Below are 17,620 nucleotides of genomic sequence, written 5' to 3'. Positions count from 1 at the left end.
TTGATTTGATTAACCGTTGATCAATATATTAAAATCATTTTGTTTCAAATTTTGCCCTGGCCTCTTCTTTAAGTTTGTATTCAACGTAATACCTTATTATCTCAATGAAATGTACTGAAAATAATGTATATGTTACACAAAAAGGCAATTTATTATTTTGGCCGGTAAAAATATGCTTGGCTGGTGGATTTATTAATCTACCAGTCCCCTTGGCAGGTGAGCCAAAAAGTTAATTTCGGACACTGGTTAATGTGCAGAAAACCCAGGCTTTTACGAGAGCAGAAATCAGTGAAGCAGATAGAGCACAAATCAGAATTGGGGCTAGCAACAGTAGATGGGCCAGGGTGTATATGTACATTTCCAGATATCATCAACAGTAATACAATCAAGGCACGGCATAGGACAGGGAGAGCTCTGCAGTGCTGATTTATGACATCTGAATGTGCATCAGCTGGCAACACGATCATATTATACAGCAATTTCATCAGGTAACATGAATACAAAGCCGGCGAGAGGTGGTTAGAATAGGATGGCTGGCCAAAAGTCTGTGTAACCAATAGAGAGTCAGAGTCCCGAGTGTGGGAACAAACAGTCTGTCCCACGGTTGGATAAAGAAAGTTTGTAGTCAAAAAGCATGCAGGAGTCATGAGGCAAATAGCAAAATGCACAAGAAAAAAAATATATATATATAACGACTTGGGGCTAGCCATTGTAAGTTGTGGTGGTTAATTTCTTTACTATCAAATGAGGAGAGAAACTTATCACACAAGTCAGAGTAATACTTAAACTACATTTTTAATCACTTATTAATAAGGGAACAGGTCAATACAACACACGCATATAAAGTGAATCGATTGAGTGCTCTACGATAATGATGGCCCTCAGATGATTCGTTGAGAGCCCCGAGACAAAAGTACCAAGGTCTTTTATAGCTAAAACCTACATGACAAACAACAGATGTATAGAATGGGTCACAAGGTTAAGATTTGTATGGAAGATTCTTTAATTCACAGCAGACAGTATCTGCTGTAAAAACAGTTATCTTTGTGTACTGACCAGGGTCTGGCCCTGGGGTCATCTCTCCCTGGTACCATATAGAACAGAAATAACAACTCATGCTTTGGAAGGCGGTCTCTTTAGGTTATATCACCCAAAATACATCATAAATCTCCTGTCAGTGTTATGTCCCAGAGGCCCATCCTCAGTAGAACACACAAACAATAGTTAAGAATCCTCTATTCTGTTGCATAAAACAACCATTTGATGCAATAAAATTATAACATAATCTTGTAATTTCCACCATAAAGTTAAGAGTCACTCGCCCCAACAGTGTGTGTGTGCTGGAGGCAAGCGGAAGCTCGGGAGAGAGGGGGGAGTGTGATGGGGTACCTGTACCAGACAGGTGGAGACAGGCCAGGGCAGATGGTGAACAGATCGCCAGGTGGAATCCAAGCAGCAGTGCAGCAGGCAACGGGAGTAGGTGTCAAACCCACTTGGGAGAAGCTGTTATTTCTGGAGGCAGATTTCTTGTAGAAAATGCCAGTGGATGGTCTTTGAACAGCAGGAGTGGGCTTCAAAGACTCCTGCCACTTGTTGGGCCCAAAGGCCTCGACACCTTTTACTTCACACCTCAATGCTAATTGAAGTTGTCTCTGGTCTGTCCTTGCAAGTCTGGCAGCTCAGTTCCAGGTTGGATAGTGTCCTCATGTCTCTGATGGTAGGGTGCTCTAGCAAGCAAACCCCTGTATAGCTTATAAAAAGGAAACCTTCGTAGCAGTAATCTCTCTGGTTAATTTTGGTCAAAATTGGGTTGTAGGTTTGGAGTTTGGATCTGGAACGAAGGCCATGCTGTTAAGGGTAGCATCCTGCATATGTCCCTGCCGAATAATCAAAGTTTATCTAACTCCAAATCTATCCTTTTGTAAAAAAAATACATGTTGGGGGGGGGGGGGGGGGGGGTAGCTGTAGCTACTTTTCGGTGTAGCCTACTTTTCTCTGGTAAAAAGCAAAACATTAGGAGCTGGCTACATTCTTTCAGTGAAAAACAGAAATATGATGGCCATGCATTGTTTTTGCAAAAAAAATACGTTATTTTTCATTCTAAGCAAATTTTCTGCCAATTGTGTTGCACTAAGTTATTTTCTATGAAGGACAACTATAGTTGAATGCCCCTGATCACTCTCTGCGCCTGAGGGGATGCCTGCCGTTTTACGGTCCCCTAACCCATTGTGATAGTGTTTTTTTTCTCCACAGTTTGTAACTTATTTTGTACATAATGTTTCTGCTACCATCTCCTACGACCTAAAAAAAGCTTCTGGATATCTGAACAAAGACCAGGCCCAAATCTCCATTCACAAGGCTGTGGGGCCAAGACAAATTACCAGGACGTGTACTCAGAACATGCGCGGACCAACTGGCAAGTGTCTTTACTGACATTTTCATTCAACCTCTCCCTAACTGAGTCTGTAATACCTACATGTTCCAAACAGACCACCATAGTCCCTTTGTCCAAGAACGCCAAGGTAACCTGCCTAAATGACTACAGACCTGTAGCATTAACGTCTGTAGCCATGAAGTGCTTTGAAAGGCTGGTCATGGCTCACAACACCATCAACCTGGAAACCCTAAACCCACTCCAATTCGCATACCACCCCAACAGAGCCACAGATGCCGCCATCTCTATTGCACTCCACACTGTCCTTTCCCACCTGAACAAAAGGAACACCTGTGAGAACGCTGTTTATTAAACACTGAGCTGTAGTCAACGCCATAGTGCCCATAAAGCTCATCACTAAGCTAAAGACCCTGGGATCAAACATATCCCTCTGCAACTGGATCCTGGACTTCCTGACAGGCCGCCCGCAGGTGGTAAGGGTAAGTAACAATACATCTGCCACACTGATCGTCAACACGGGGGGCCCCTCAGGGGTGCGTCATTAGTCCCGTCCTGTACTCCGTTCACCCACGACTGTGTGGCCAAGCACGACTCCAACACCATCATTAAGTCTGCTGAAGGCACAATGCTGGTAGGCCTGATCACCGACAACGATGAGACAGCCTATATGAGGTCAGAGGCCTGGCAGTGTGGTGCCAGGACAACAACCTGACCGCAACGTGAGCAAGACAAAGGAGATGATTGTGGACTACAGGAAAAGGAGGGCCGACACGCCCTCATTCACGTCGACGGGGCTGTAGTATTTGTATTAATTACGGATCCCCATTAGCTGCTCCAAATTAAGGCAGTTATACATTTAATAAAAACATTACAATACATTTGCAACAGATTTCACAACATATTAAGTAAGTGTGTGCCCTCAAACCCCTATTATACTACCACATATCCACAACACAAAATCCATGTGTACGTGTGTATAGTGCGTATGTTATCGTGTGTTTGTGCCTATGTTTCTTCACAGTCTCCGCTGGTTAATAAGGTGTATTTTATTTATTTATTAAATCAAATTTTACTGCTTGCACAAGTTACTTGATGTGGAATAGAGGAATTCCATGTAGTCATGGCTCTATGTAATACTGTGCGCCTCCCATAGTCTGTTCTGGACTTGGGGACTGTGACGAGACCTCTGGTGGCAACTATCATGATCCAAGCCTGTCATGGAGAGAGCACGACAACGCCTATTCCCCCTCAGGAGACTGAAAATATTTGTCATGGGTCCGCAGATGCTCAGAAAGTTATACAGCTGCACCATCAAGAGCATCCTGACCGGTTGCATCACCGCCTGCTACGGCAACTGCTCGGCATCTGACTAAGGCGCTACAGAAGGTAGTGCATATGGCCGAGTACATCAAGCTTCCTGCCATACAGGACCTCTATACTAGGCAGTGTCAGAGGAAGGCCCCCCAAAAAATTGTAAAAAGTATTAGACTGTTCTCTCTGCTACTGCAAGGCAAGCGGTACCAGAGCGAAAGTCTAGGTCCAAAAGACTCCTTAGCAGCTTCTACCCCCAAGCCATAAGACTGCTGAACAATTACTCAAATGGCTACCTGGACTATTTGCACTTTTTTACACTGCTGCTACTCGCGGTTAATTATCTATGCATAGTCACTTTACCCCTACCTTTATTTAGTAAATCGTTTTTTTAACTCAGATTTTCGTAAAATTGCATTGTTGGCTAAGGGCTTGTAAGTAAGCATTTCACAGTAAGGTCTACACCTGTTCTATTCAGCGCATGTGACAAATTACATTTGATCCCACTTTCTCCCATTGTGCTACTTACAAACAAACACGTGACTGGCTCAACTGTTCTGGGGAACTACGAATGCTTCATAATGTAAAACAATGTGACAGGTGAAATGAAGAATGCGATCTGCTTTATCTCCTTATGTATTGTACACGTTGACTGCAGGTATTTATTTAAAAAGCAGCTACAAATATAAAAATCTATTGAAAAACTTCAAAGAAATAGTTTCAACCATATTGACGGTATTGAAAAACCATCTCGTGGCCATTTCCATATACCCGGTATACCACCCAAGCCTACACTTCTTGCTTTCATTTGAGACCCAATTTGACATGCTTCTATGTTGGTGCTCATGGGTCCTTTTAGATGGAAATGCCCAGCTTCATTCTCCTACCAGAAAAGCATAAGGACAATAGGATCAAGCACCAACATCCCTAGGCTGCACATCAAACAGAGTAGCCAAATCCCACTGAAATGAACAAATAGCAAGCTACGTTACCATCATAGCAAATGCGTCGCCCAGCTGACAGTAAATATTTACACCGTTTCATGGGCTTGGCAGCCATCTTATCACAGATGACTCTTGACATGAAGGGAAGCCTATCTTGACTGACTCCTAGCTGTACAGCCTGAGGTAGGCAAGGCTTATGGAAAGGCTCTCCTGATCCACTTAATCAGCTGCTGCCACCTGGCCTTGCCTATGGTAGACAGTGCAGGTTGTATATTTCAGCACTTCTCCATTTAAGATGGAGAATACAGTCTTGTTATGCAACTCGGTCACAGACAGCCTCTACATGCACACAGGAAAGAGCTTGGTGTAGTTTTAAAAGAGTTACCCTTTTAAAAAGCAGGTTTACAAACAGACGCTTGCAGAACGAGTGGGGGAGTGAAGAGACAGCAAGAAAGATGGATTAAAAAATACATACAGAATAGAAGTAGAGTCTGTAAGCAGGTTCCTCGTCCTTATCCGCCCCAGACATACTTTTGCAGCCCACTTCAGCCAACCTGTTTCCCCAGCATTGCCACTTGTGATAGGTGACATCATCATCTGACAGCAGGATCAAAATAGACAGTGTGTAGCTAGCACTTCTATAGCAACTTGCCCAGCTGTGTCAACTTCACCACAAATGGTGATTGAGACAGCCTGGTGCTTAGTGGGCTGTCAATCCTTTCTGCTCCGTTTGTAATCAGGGCTGAGCTCGGAGCACTGTGCTGAGCTAGCATCCAGCCCCTGGGCCAGTGCTGCAGACCACTGCTGCTGCTGTCCGTCTGCCTTCCTGCCACTCACCCGGGTCTCCTCTCCTTTCCTCTGCACTGCTTCCTGTGTTTACAGCTTCTCTCATCTCACAGCACTGCATCGCAGCCCCCGCTCTCCCTCAGCACTGTGCAGTCATGTGCATGCACACAGCAGGCCTGCCCCTCAGCCCCCGTCCTCCACTGCCAGAAATGAGTGTAGCTGCAGGCTCAAGGAGTGTGCTAATGTAAGCCTGCATTAGCCAGAGAGGCTAAGGCTCAGCAGCATCCGATTGGACTTGGCAGTGGATGAATCATACAAGGCTGGAGGAAAAGCACAAACCCACATGGTCCGCCTGCACCTTTGTGCCAAATGAGTAACAGTCTCAAAATAAGCTTTGCTACGAGCATACGAGGTATGCAGCAAAATATTTAGTGTGAGCAGGGATTCTTATAGAAAACAATGCAATGCCTAACAATCAACCCTTAGCACTGGAAGAATGGCTTAACAGGATCTATTCAGAAGCTTCTGAAGTCATGACATCATTTTCTGGAATTTTTCAACCTGTTTAAAGGCACAGTCAACTTGGTGTATGTAAACTTCTGACCTACTGGAATTGTGACAGTGATTTATACTGTCTGTAAACAATTGTTGGAAAAATTACTTGTGTCATGTACAAAGTAGATGTCCTAACCAACTTGCCAAAACTATAGTTTGTCAAAAAGAAATTTGTGGAGGGGTTGAAAAACGAGTATGTAAAACTTCCGACTTCAACTGTAGGTGTTCCTTTTGTCCAGGTGGGAAAGGGCAGTGTGGAGTGCAATAGAGATTGCATCATCTGTGAATCTGTATGCAAATGGAAGTGCGGCCTTGTGAATGTTGACCTGCGTAAAGGTCTTACTCACGTCGGCTGTGGAGAGCGTAATCACAGTCTTCCGGAACAGCTGGTGCTCTCATGCATGTTTCAGTGTTATTTGCTTCGAAGCCAGCATAGAAGTAGTTTAGCTCGTCTGGTAGGCTCATGTCACTGGGCAGCTCTCGGCTGTACTTCCCTTTGTAGTCTGTAATGGTTTGCAAGCCCTCCGCCAACCCTGATGTCCTAGCCGTGTCTGAATCCTGGCGTAGCAAGGCCACCAAAAATTTTGACATTTCCATCCAACTACAACATTTTCTGCCAAAATAAAACTGTCAAAGGGGGTGGAGTTGTAATCTACTGCAGAGATAGCCTTTAGAGTTCTGTCATGCTATCCAGGTCTGTGCCCAAACAATTCAAGCTTGTACTTAAAAAAAATATATATAATTAAATCACCTTTCCAGAAATAAGTATCTCACTGTTGCCACTTGTTATCGAACCCCCTCAGCCCCCCGGCTGTACCCTAAACACCACATGTGAATTAATTTCCCCCCATCTATCTTCAGAGTTCGTACTGTTAGGTGACCTAAACTGGGATATGCTTAACACCCCGGCCGTCCTACAATCTAAGCTAGATGCACCTCAATCTCACACAAATTATCATGGAACCCACCAGGTATAACCCTGAATCCGTAAACACGGGCACCCTCATAGATATCATCCTGACCAACCTGCCCTCTAAATACACCTCTACTGTCTTCAACCAGGATCTCAGCGATCACTGCCTCATTGCTTGCGTCCGTAATGGGTCCGTGGTCAAACGACCACCCCTCATCACTGTCAAACGCTCCCTAAAACACTTCAGCGAGCAGGCCTTTCTAATCGACCTGGCCCGGGTATCCTGGAAGGATATTGACCTCATTCCGTCAGTAGAGGATGCCTGGTTATTCTTTAAAAGTGCTTTCCTCACCATCTTAAATAAGTGTGCCCCATTCAAAAAAAAGTAGAACAGATATAGCCCCTGGTTCATTCCAGACCTGACTGCCCTTGACCAGCACAAAAACATCCTGTGGTGTACTGCATTAGCATCGAATAGCCCCTGCGATATGCAACATTTCAGGGAAGTTATGAACCAATATACACAGGCAGTTAGGAAAGCAAAGGCTAGTTTTTCCAAACAGAAATTTGTATCCTGTAGCACAAACTCCAAAAAGTTCTGGGACACTGTAATGTCCTTGGAGAATAAGAGCACCTCCTCCCAGCTGCCCACTGCTCTGAGGCTAGGAAACACTGTCACCACCGATAAATCTACGATTTAATAATTGAGAATTTCAATAAGCATTTTTCTATGGCTGGCCATGCTTTCCACCTAGCTACCCCGGTCAACAGCTCTGCACCCCCAACAGCAACTTGCCCAAGCATCCCCCATTTCTCCTTCACCCAAATCCTAGCTGTTGTTCTGAAAGAGCTGCAAAATCTGGACCCTTACAAATTAGCTGGGCTAGACAATCTGGACCCTCTCCAAAATTATCCGCTGAAATTGTTGCAACCCCTATTACTAGCCGGCTCAACCTCTCTTTCATATCGTCTGAGATTCCCAAAGATTGGAAAGTTGCCGCGGTCATCCCCCTCTTCAAAGGGGGTGACACTCCAGACCCAAACTTTCTAAGGTCTTCGAAAGCCAAATTAACAAACTGATCACCGACCATTTCGAATCCCACCGTACCTTCTACGCTATGCAATCTGGTTTCCGAGCTGGTCATGGGTGCACCTCAGCCACGCTCAAGGTCCTAAACGATATCATAGCCGCCATCGATAAAAGACAAAACTGTGCAGCAATACTATTTTGCAACAAAGCAATCCTTCACTCATGCTGCCAAACATACCCTCGTAAAACTGACTATCCAACCGATCCTTGACTTTGAAGATGTCATTTACAAAATAGCCTCCAACACTCTACTCAGCAAATTGGATGCAGTCTATCACAGTGCCATCCGTTCTGTCACTAAAGCCCCATATACTACCCACCACTGCGACCTGTATGCTCTCGTTGGCTGGCCCTCACTACATACTCGTCGCCAAACCCACTGGCTCCAGGTCATCTATAAGTCTTTGCTAGGGAAAGCCCCGCCTTATCTCAACTCACTGGTCACCATAGCAGCACCCATCCGTAGCACACGCTCCAGCAGGTATATTTCACTGGTCACCCCCAAAGCCAACTCCTCATTTGGCTGCCTTTCCTTCCAGTTATCTGCTGCCAATGACTGGAATGAATTGCAAAAATCAAAAATCACTGAAGGAGACTCATATCTCCCTCACTAACTTTAAGCATCAGCTGTCAGAGCAGCTTACCGATCATTGCACCTGTACATAGCCCATCTGTAAATAGCCCACCCAACTATCTCATCCCCATATTGTTATTTATTTTTGCTCTTTTTCACCCCAGTATCCCTCCTACACATCATCATCTGCATATCTATCACTCCAATGTTAAAATGTCATTATTTCGCCACTATGGCCTATTTATTGCCTTACCTCCCTAATCTTACTACATTTGCACACACTATATATAGACTTTTCTATTGTGTTACTGACTGTACGTTTGTTTATCCCATGTGTAACTGTTGTTTGTGTCGCACTGCTTTGCTCTATCTTGGCCAAGTTGCAGTCATAAATGAGAACTTGTTCTCTTCTGGCCTACCTGGTTAAAACCTCTTAAGGCTAGGGGGCAGTATTTTGACGTCCGGATGAAAAGCGTGCCCAAAGTAAACTGCCTGCTACTCAGGTCCAGAAGCTAGGATGTGCATATTATTAGTAGATTTGGATAGAAAACACTCTGAAGTTTCTAAAACTGTTTGAATAATGTCTGAGTATAACAGAACTGATTTGGCAGGCGAAACCCCGAGCACAATCCACCCAGGGAAAAACATTTGAGGTCATTGTGTTTTCCAATGGTTTTCTATGGGAGGCCTGATTTATTAGGGCACAGATTGCAGTTCCTATGGCTTCCACTAGATGTCAGTCTTTTGAAATTGTTCGATGTTTTTCTTTTGAGAAATTAAGAAGTAGGGCTGTTCTTTGTAGGTGTGACTGAAGGGCTTTCGACTTTTGTTGCGCGTGAACTGGAGTGCGCTTCACGCTGTTTTTATCCGGTATTAGAAACAGTTTATTCCGTCTTAAATGTTATCATTTATTTACCTGAGGTTGAATTAGGAACGTTGTTTGAAATGTTTGGACCAAGTTTACAGGTAACTTATTAGATACTTTGTAGTCATGTTGGAACCGGTGTATTTCTGAATCAAACGCGCCAACAATTTGACATTTTTGGGATATAAAGAAGGAATTTATCGAACGACCATTCATTGTGTCACTGAGACATTTGAGATTGCAAAAAGAAGAAGATCTTCAAAGGTAAGGCATTTATTATATGGCTATTTCTGCCTTTTGTGTGGCACCTGCCTGGTTAAAAAATGATTTTCATGTGTTTGTATGCGGGGCGCTGTCCTCAGATAATCGCATGGTCTGCTTTCACCGCTTTATTTTGATGTATTACATGAATGTTGAATATTGATATTTCTGTAGTTAGAATTTGGCGCGCTGCAATTTCACTGGGTGTTGTCAAATCAATCCCGCTAACGGGATTCGAGCGGGATTCGCGCTTAGGGATCCCTAAGTTAAGGGACATGGGCAGCTGTGAGGAGGGTTTATTCTCCAGGTCTTTAACTGTTTTCCAGAACTTCTTGGGGTTGGACCCACAGAGAGAGAAATGCTCTTTAAAGTAACTAACTTTTATTCACGACTCTCTCCAAACACATACACGTTGCCGCTACCATTTATTTTTTTATCCTGCTGCTCAGCCACTTTACCCCTTACTGTATGCATATTAGAGGTCGACCGATTAATCGGAATGGCCGATTAGAGCTGATTTTTTTTTTTTTATGATTTTTTTACACCTTTATTTAACTAGGCAAGTCAGTTAAGAACACATTCTTATTTTCAATGAAGGCCTAGGAACGGTGGGTTAACTGCCTTGTTCAGGGGCAGAACAACAGATTTTTACCTTGTCAGCTCAGGGATTCAATCTTGCAACCTTACGGTTAACTAGTCCAACGCTCTAACCACCTGCCTCACGAGGAGCCTGCCTGTTACGCGAATGCAGTAAGAAGCCACGGAAAGTTGCTAGCTAGCATTAAACGTATCTTATAAAAAACAATCAATCAATCATAATCACTAGTTATAACTACACATGGTTGATGATATTACTAGTTTATCTAGCGTGTCCTGCGTTGCATATAATCGATGCGGTGCGCATTTGCGAAAAAGGACTATCGTTGCCCCGACGTGTACCTAACCATAAACATCAATGCCTTTCTTCAAATCAATACACAGAAGTATATATTTTTAAACCTGCATATTTAGCTAAAAGAAATCCAGGTTAGCAGGCAATATTAACCAGGTGAAATTGTGTCACTTCTCGTGTTTATTGCACACGAGTATATGCAACAGTTTGGGCCGCCTGGCTCATTGCGAACTAATTTGCCAGAATGTTACGCAATTATGACATAACATTGAAGGTTGTGCAATGTAACAGCAATATTTAGACTTAGGGATGCCATCCGTTAGATAAAATACGGAACGGTTCCGTATTTCACTGCCTGTTCACACCGCTACCATCCAGAAGGTGAGATCAGTACAGGTGCATCAAAGCTGGGACCGAGAGACTGAAAAACAGCTTCTATCTCAAGGCCATCAGACTGCTAAACAGAAATCACTAAGTCAGAGAGGCTGCTGCCTAAATTGAGACCCAATCACTGGCCACTTAAATAACTGGATCACTAGTCACTTTATACAATGCCACTCTAAATAATGCCACTTTAATAATGTTTACATATCTTACATTACTCATATCATATGTATACTGTATTTTATATAATCTATTGCACCTTGCCTATTTTATTTTTTTACACCTCTATTTAACCAGGTAGGCTAGTTGAGAACAAGTTCTCATTTGCAACTGCGACCTGGCCAGGATAAAGCATAGCAATTCGACACATACAACAACACAGAGTTACACATGGAATAAACAAACATACAGTCAATAATACAGTATAAAAAAAGAAAACAAAGAAGTCTATACACAGTGAGTGCAAATGAGGTAAGATGAGGGAGTTAAGGCAATAAATAGGCCATGGTGGCGAAGTAATTACAATATAGCAATTAAACACTGGAATGAGAGATGTGCAGAAGATGAATGTGCAAGTAGAGATACTGGGGTGCAAAGGAGGAAGATAAATACATAAATACAGTATGGGGATGAGGTAGATAGATGGGCTGTTTACAGATAGGCTATGTACAGGTGCAGTGATCTGTGAGCTGCTCTGACAGCTGGTGCTTAAAGCTAGTGAGGGAGATATGAGTCTCCAGCTTCAGTGATTTTTGAGGTTTGTTCCAGTCATTGGCAGCAGAGAACTGGAAGGAAAGGCGACCAAAGGAGAAATTGGCTTTGGGGGTGACCAGTGAGATATACCTGCTGGAGCGCGTGCTACGAGTGGGTAATGCTATGGTGACCAGTGAGCTGAGATAAGGCGGGGCTTTACCTAGCAGAGACTTGTAAGATAACCTGGAGCCAGTGGGTTTGGCGACGAGTATGAAGCGAGGGCCAACCAACGAGAGCGTACAGGTCGCAGTGGTGGGTAGTGTATGGGGCTTTGGTGACAAAACAGATGGCACTGTGATAGACTGCATCCAATTTGTTGAGTAGAGTGTTGGAGGCTATTTTATAGATGACGTCGCCAAAGTCGAGGATCGGTAGGATGGTCAGTTTTACGAGGGTATGTTTGGCAGCATGAGTGAAGATTGCTTTGTTGCGATATCGGTAGCCGATTCTAGATTTAATTTTGTATTGGAGATGCTTAATGTGAGTCTGGAAGGAGAGTTTACAGTCTAACCAGACACCTAGGTATTTGTAGTTGTCCACGTATTCCAATTCAGAGCCGTCCAGAGTAGTGATGCTGGATGGGCGGGCAGGTGCGGGCAGTGATCGATTGAATAGCATGCATTTAGTTTAACTTGCATTTAAGAGCAGTTGGAGGCCATGGAAGGAGAGTTGTATGGCATTGAAGCTCGTCTAGAGGTTAGTTAACACAGTGCCCAAAGAAGGGCCAGAAGTATACAGAATGGTGTCGTCTGCGTAGAGGTGGATCAGAGAATCACCAGCAGCAAGAGCAACATCATTGATGTATACAGAGAAGAGAGTCATCCCGAGAATTGAACCCTGTGGCACCCCCATAGAGACTGTCAGCGGTCCGGACAACAGGCCCTCCGATTTGACACACTGAACTCTATCAGAGAAGTAGTTGGTAAACCAGGTGAGGCAATCATTTGAGAAACCAAGGCTGTCGAGTCTGCCAATAAGAATGTGGTGATTGACAGAGTCAAAAACCTTGGTCAGGTCGATGAATACGGCTGCACAGTATTGTCTCTTATCGATGGCGGCTATGATGTCGTTTAGGACCTTGAGCATGGCTGAGGTGCACTCATGGTCAGCTCTGAAACCAGATTGCATAGCGGAGAAGGTACGGTGGGATTCGAAATGGTCGGTAATCTGTTTGTTAACTTGGCTTTCGAAGACCTTAGAAAGACAGGGTAGGATAGATATAGGTCTGTAGCAGTTTGGGTCTGGAGTGTCACCCCCTTTGAAGAGGGGGGTGACCGTGGCAGCTTTCCAATCTTTGGGAATCTCAGACGATATGAAAGAGAAGTTGAACAGGCTAGTAAAAGGGATTGCAACAATTTCGGCAGATAATTTTAGAGAGGGTCCAGATTGTCTAGCCCAGCTGATTTGTAGGGGTCCAGATTTTGCAGCTCTTTCAGAACATCAGCTATCTGGATTTGGGTGAAGGAGAAATGGTGGGGGCTTTGGTGGGTTGCTGTGGAGGGTGCCGGGCAGTTGACCGGGATAGGGGTAGCCAGTTGGAAATCATGGCCAGCCTTAGAGAAATGCTTATTGAAATTCTCAATTATAGTGGATTTATCGGTGGTAACAGTGTTTCCTAGCCTCAGAGCAGTGGGCAGCTGGGAGGAGGTGCTCTTATTCTCCATGGACTTTACAGTGTCCCAGAACTTTTTTGAGTTTGTACTACAGGATGCAAATTTCTGTTTGAAAAAGCTAGCCTTAGCTTAACTAACTGCCGCTCAGCCATGGCTCTTCAATATATTTATATGTACATATTCTCATTCACGCCTTTAGATTTGTGCGTAACAGGTAGTTGTTGGGAAATTGTTAGATTATTTGTTAGATATTACTGCACTGTCAGAACTAGAACCACAAGCATTTCGCTACACTCGCATTAACATCTATGTGACCAATAAAATTTGATTTGAATTCATCCTTCAGTTCAGACAGTGAGAAAGTCATCCATTCTGTAATTTGTCTGAGTTGCAATAGGAACAAAATCAAAGAGAATATAACAGCCTTAGCCATCTTTATTGAAATCCATGTGTGTATTCAAAATTAATCTAAATTCTCCAAAGTTCTTTAGCCTATTACTTTACATTTACATTTACATTTAAGTCATTTAGCAGACGCTCTTATCCAGAGCGACTTACAAATTGGAAAGTTCATACATATTCATCCTGGTCCCCCCGTGGGGAATGAACCCACAACACTGGCGTTGCAAGCGCCATGCTCTACCAACTGAGCCACACGGGACTTTAATAATTCAATGTTTTATTTAGGCCTACCCAAATATTAAAAATAAAAACAGGCCTTCAATTTATAAGCATTGCAATTTAGCCTATAATTTTGGGTACTGGTGTCTTGCGGAATAGTTTTAGAACTCGATTTGTGTTTTATAACTGTTCTTATTATATGCCTCCCCTTAAAGAGACCCTAGCTCACAGGGTTCTAAATATAGCCTCTAAATAAATTGTCAACAAAATAGTTGAATAAGCACATGCAGTGGCTTATAGGGAAAACATATCTGGCAATAAGAATAGGCTATAGATTGTCTTGACCATTTGGGACCCCATGGTTAATTCACACAGGTTATAGCCAAGACTTAGTCAATATTTTGTTTTGTCTCATTTATTTATATGGATATAGCCTCTGCGTGATGGGTGTTGTGCAACGCAAATGGCTATAACAAGCCTACATACAAAGTGGAATTTGCAAAAACAGTCAAAATGCTTAATATAAGGCTTACAGTCCATGTTCCCAAATACTGGAAAAAGTGAGATTCATTAGGTTACATGATACCCACAGGATCCCCACACCGCTGTAAAAATAAATAATGCAATTATATGGCAATTAAATAACACACAACAGAATGGCATATTTAGATAGTGGAATAGGCCTAGCCTAAATCATATTTACTTTCTATTTTGCAGCTCTGGCGGTTATTCTAGAAAAGGCTCTTCAAAGTCATTTGCTGGAGGCCCAACCCTATGTAGCATAGCGCCAACTATTGGTGTAACGTCGTTATTGAATGGCGTTCTAAAACAACCTCTAGGCTTTTATTTTGGAAATGAAACCGGAAGATGCAAAGCAACTAACGTCTGGGCTAGAGTTGCTTTATTGACAAGCTAACTTCGTCTAGCAACTTTCAGTTCATGTCCTTTGCAGATGCCACCTTTCTGACAATGTGTACATATAAAAAAATATCTGTAACCGAGGAATAGGAAACAAAGTAATAATTGAACGTGTAAATGTTAATTCATAGTCGTAACATAGGGTTTTGCACGTTTACAGACCTAATTTAACTGTTTCATGTCACGCATGGCTTTTCTTACGATCCAAACGATACATACATTAAACCTTTCGGCAGCTCGATGGCTCCATAAAAATCCATCTCGTTCCATCTTCTCACACTGGGCTTCCTCTCAAAACCAGTTTTGGTAGTGAGTGGAAAGGCCAAGCGGATGCTTCACATTTATACATCCAGTGAAATGTCGGTCTCATTGTTCTGTGACAACTACACACACTATCGGTCAAACGTTTTAGAACACCTCATTCAAGGGTTTTTCTTTATTTTTACTAATCTTCTACATTGTAGAATAATAGTGAAGACATCAAAACTAGGAAATAACACATGGAATCATGTAGAAACCAAAAAGGGTTAAACAAAATCTAAATATATTTTATATTTGAGATTCTTCAAATAGACACCCTTTGCCTTGACAGCTTTGCACACTTTTGGCATATTCTCAACCAGCTTTATGAGGTAGTCAACTGGAATGCATTTCAATTAACAGGTGTGCTTTGTTAAAAGTTCATTTGTGGAATTTCTTTCCTTCTTCGTGCGTTTGAGCCAATCAGTTGTGTTGTGACAAGGTAGGGGTGGTATACAGAAGATAGCCCTATTTGATAAAAGACCAAGTCCATATTATGGCAAGAACTGCTCAAATAAGCAAAGAGAAATGACAGTCCATCATTACTTTAAGACATGAAGGTCAGTCAACATGGAGAATTCAAGAACTTTGAACGTTTCTTCAATTGCTGTAACAAAAACCATCAAGCACTATGATGAAACTGGCTCTCATGAGTACCCCCTCAGGAATGGAAGACCCAGTTACCTCTGCTGCAGAGGACAAGTTCATTAGAGTTACCAGCCGCAGAAATTGCAACCCAAATAAATGCTTCACAGAGTTCAAGTAACAGACACATCTCAACATCAACTGTTCAGAGGAGACTGCGTGAATCAGGCCTTCATGGTCGAATTGCTGCAAAGAAACCACTACTAAAGGACACCAATAAGAAGAGACTTGCTTGGGCCAAAAAACACGAGCAATTGACATTAGACCGGTGGGAATTTGTCCTTTGGTATGTATGGAGTTCAAATTGGAGATTTTTGGTTCCAAACGCCATGTCTTTGTGAGTCACAGGGTGGGTGAATGGATGATCTCCACATGTGCATTTCCCACCGTAAAGCATGGGGGAGGTGTTATGGTGTGGGTGTGCTTTGCTGGTGACACTGTCAGTGGTTTATTTAGAATTCAAGGCACACTTAACCAGCTTGGCTAACACAGTATTGTGCAGCAATATGCCATCTCATTTGGGTTTTTTTACTTAGTGGGACTATCATTTATTTTTCAACAGGACAATAACCCAACACACCTCCAGGCTCATAAGGGCTATTTGACCAAGAAAGGAGAGTAATGGAGTACTGCATCAGATGACCTGGCCTCCACAATCACCAAACCTCAACCCAATTGAGATGGTTTGGGATGAGTTGGACCACAGAGTGAAGGAAAAGCAGCCAACAAGTGCTCAGCATATGTGGTCACTCCTTCAACACTGTAAGAAAAGCATTCCAGGTGAAGCTGGTTGAGAGAATGCCAAAAGTGTGCAAAGCTGTCAAGGCAAAGGGTGTCTATTTGAAGAATCTCAAACATATTTTGATTTGTTTACTAAATTATTCCATGTGTTATTTCATAGTTTTGATGTCTTCAATATTATTCTACAATGTAGAAAATTGTAAAAATTAAGAAAATCCTTGATCTAAAATGTTTGACCGGTAGCGTATAGTTAACATAACGACACAAGAAAATATTATTTACTTTGGACAAAAGGAATAAAACCCCTATCGAAAGGGCCTGCAACTCAACACACCATTAGCTACTTTAGTTGGCTAGCTGGGTCAAAATAGCCGTGGGTTTCAGCTGAGCGGAGTTAGCGACAACATAACGAACGCTACAGAATAGCGACAGTAGTAGCCCAGTTAGAGCGCTAGATAGTTAGCTATCAATTAATCAATCAATGAAATGTATTTAAAGCCCTTTTTACATCAGCAGATGTCACAAAGTGCTTATACAGAAACACAGCCTAAAACCCTCTGCTAAATTGGTATATTTTTGTTGGCTGGCTAAACACGGTCTTACTTTGCTGGTGTATTATACAGTATAACTTGAAAATAGAGCTAGCTACCTTCGAGGCAACGGTTATGGGAGTATTCCTGCTTTTGCCTCCTCCATGCGAGGATCCAGAGCTGTTGCTGCCAGACCTCTCCCTCCCGTCTCCGCCCTGCCCTTGTCCAATTCTAGGGCCGAGTCGGTGTTGACCAGCGCCACGCCGTCGTCCATCGTGGCGACTGTCTTTTGACATTGACGTAAATGTAATTCAATTCTCGGGGTAAAAATTATTTTATTTGAAAATGATCTAACTTGTCGCGTTTTCGGTGTTGATGGAAACGACATAAAACACCACTGACAGCTAAAAGCAACCTAGCTTTTTGCAGGAAGAGTATGATCACATTTATGACAGACATATAGGATATCCAATCATGAATTGGTTTGGTGGTAACTGAAGAAATACAAACCAATCACAAAGCTCATTAT

The 17,620-nt window shown here is 42.9% G+C and overlaps 1 protein-coding gene across 6 annotated transcripts in view; it reads right to left on the bottom strand.

Moving 5' to 3' along the window:
* The window catches only part of scaper (S-phase cyclin A-associated protein in the ER), a 141,050-nt gene extending 123,528 nt beyond the window's left edge, over positions 1-17,522 (bottom strand). For 5 of the 6 annotated variants that reach the window (XM_071416898.1, XM_071416899.1, XM_071416904.1 and 2 more), the window contains exon 1: positions 17,211-17,522. In XM_071416898.1, coding sequence (XP_071272999.1) covers positions 17,211-17,387 — 177 coding nt within the window. In that variant the 5' untranslated portion in view covers positions 17,388-17,522. Of the gene's footprint in view, positions 1-5,125; positions 5,528-17,210 lie in introns of those variants that run through there. The other variant, XM_071416902.1, reaches the window with a different exon arrangement.
* Between the last annotated feature and the right edge of the window lie 98 nt (positions 17,523-17,620).

This window comes from Salvelinus alpinus, chromosome 9 (assembly GCF_045679555.1).
Source record: "Salvelinus alpinus chromosome 9, SLU_Salpinus.1, whole genome shotgun sequence".
In the NCBI taxonomy this organism is placed as follows: domain Eukaryota; kingdom Metazoa; phylum Chordata; class Actinopteri; order Salmoniformes; family Salmonidae; genus Salvelinus; species Salvelinus alpinus.
Note: the sequence above shows the minus strand (reverse complement) of the source record. Positions and strands in the feature narration are given on the sequence as shown.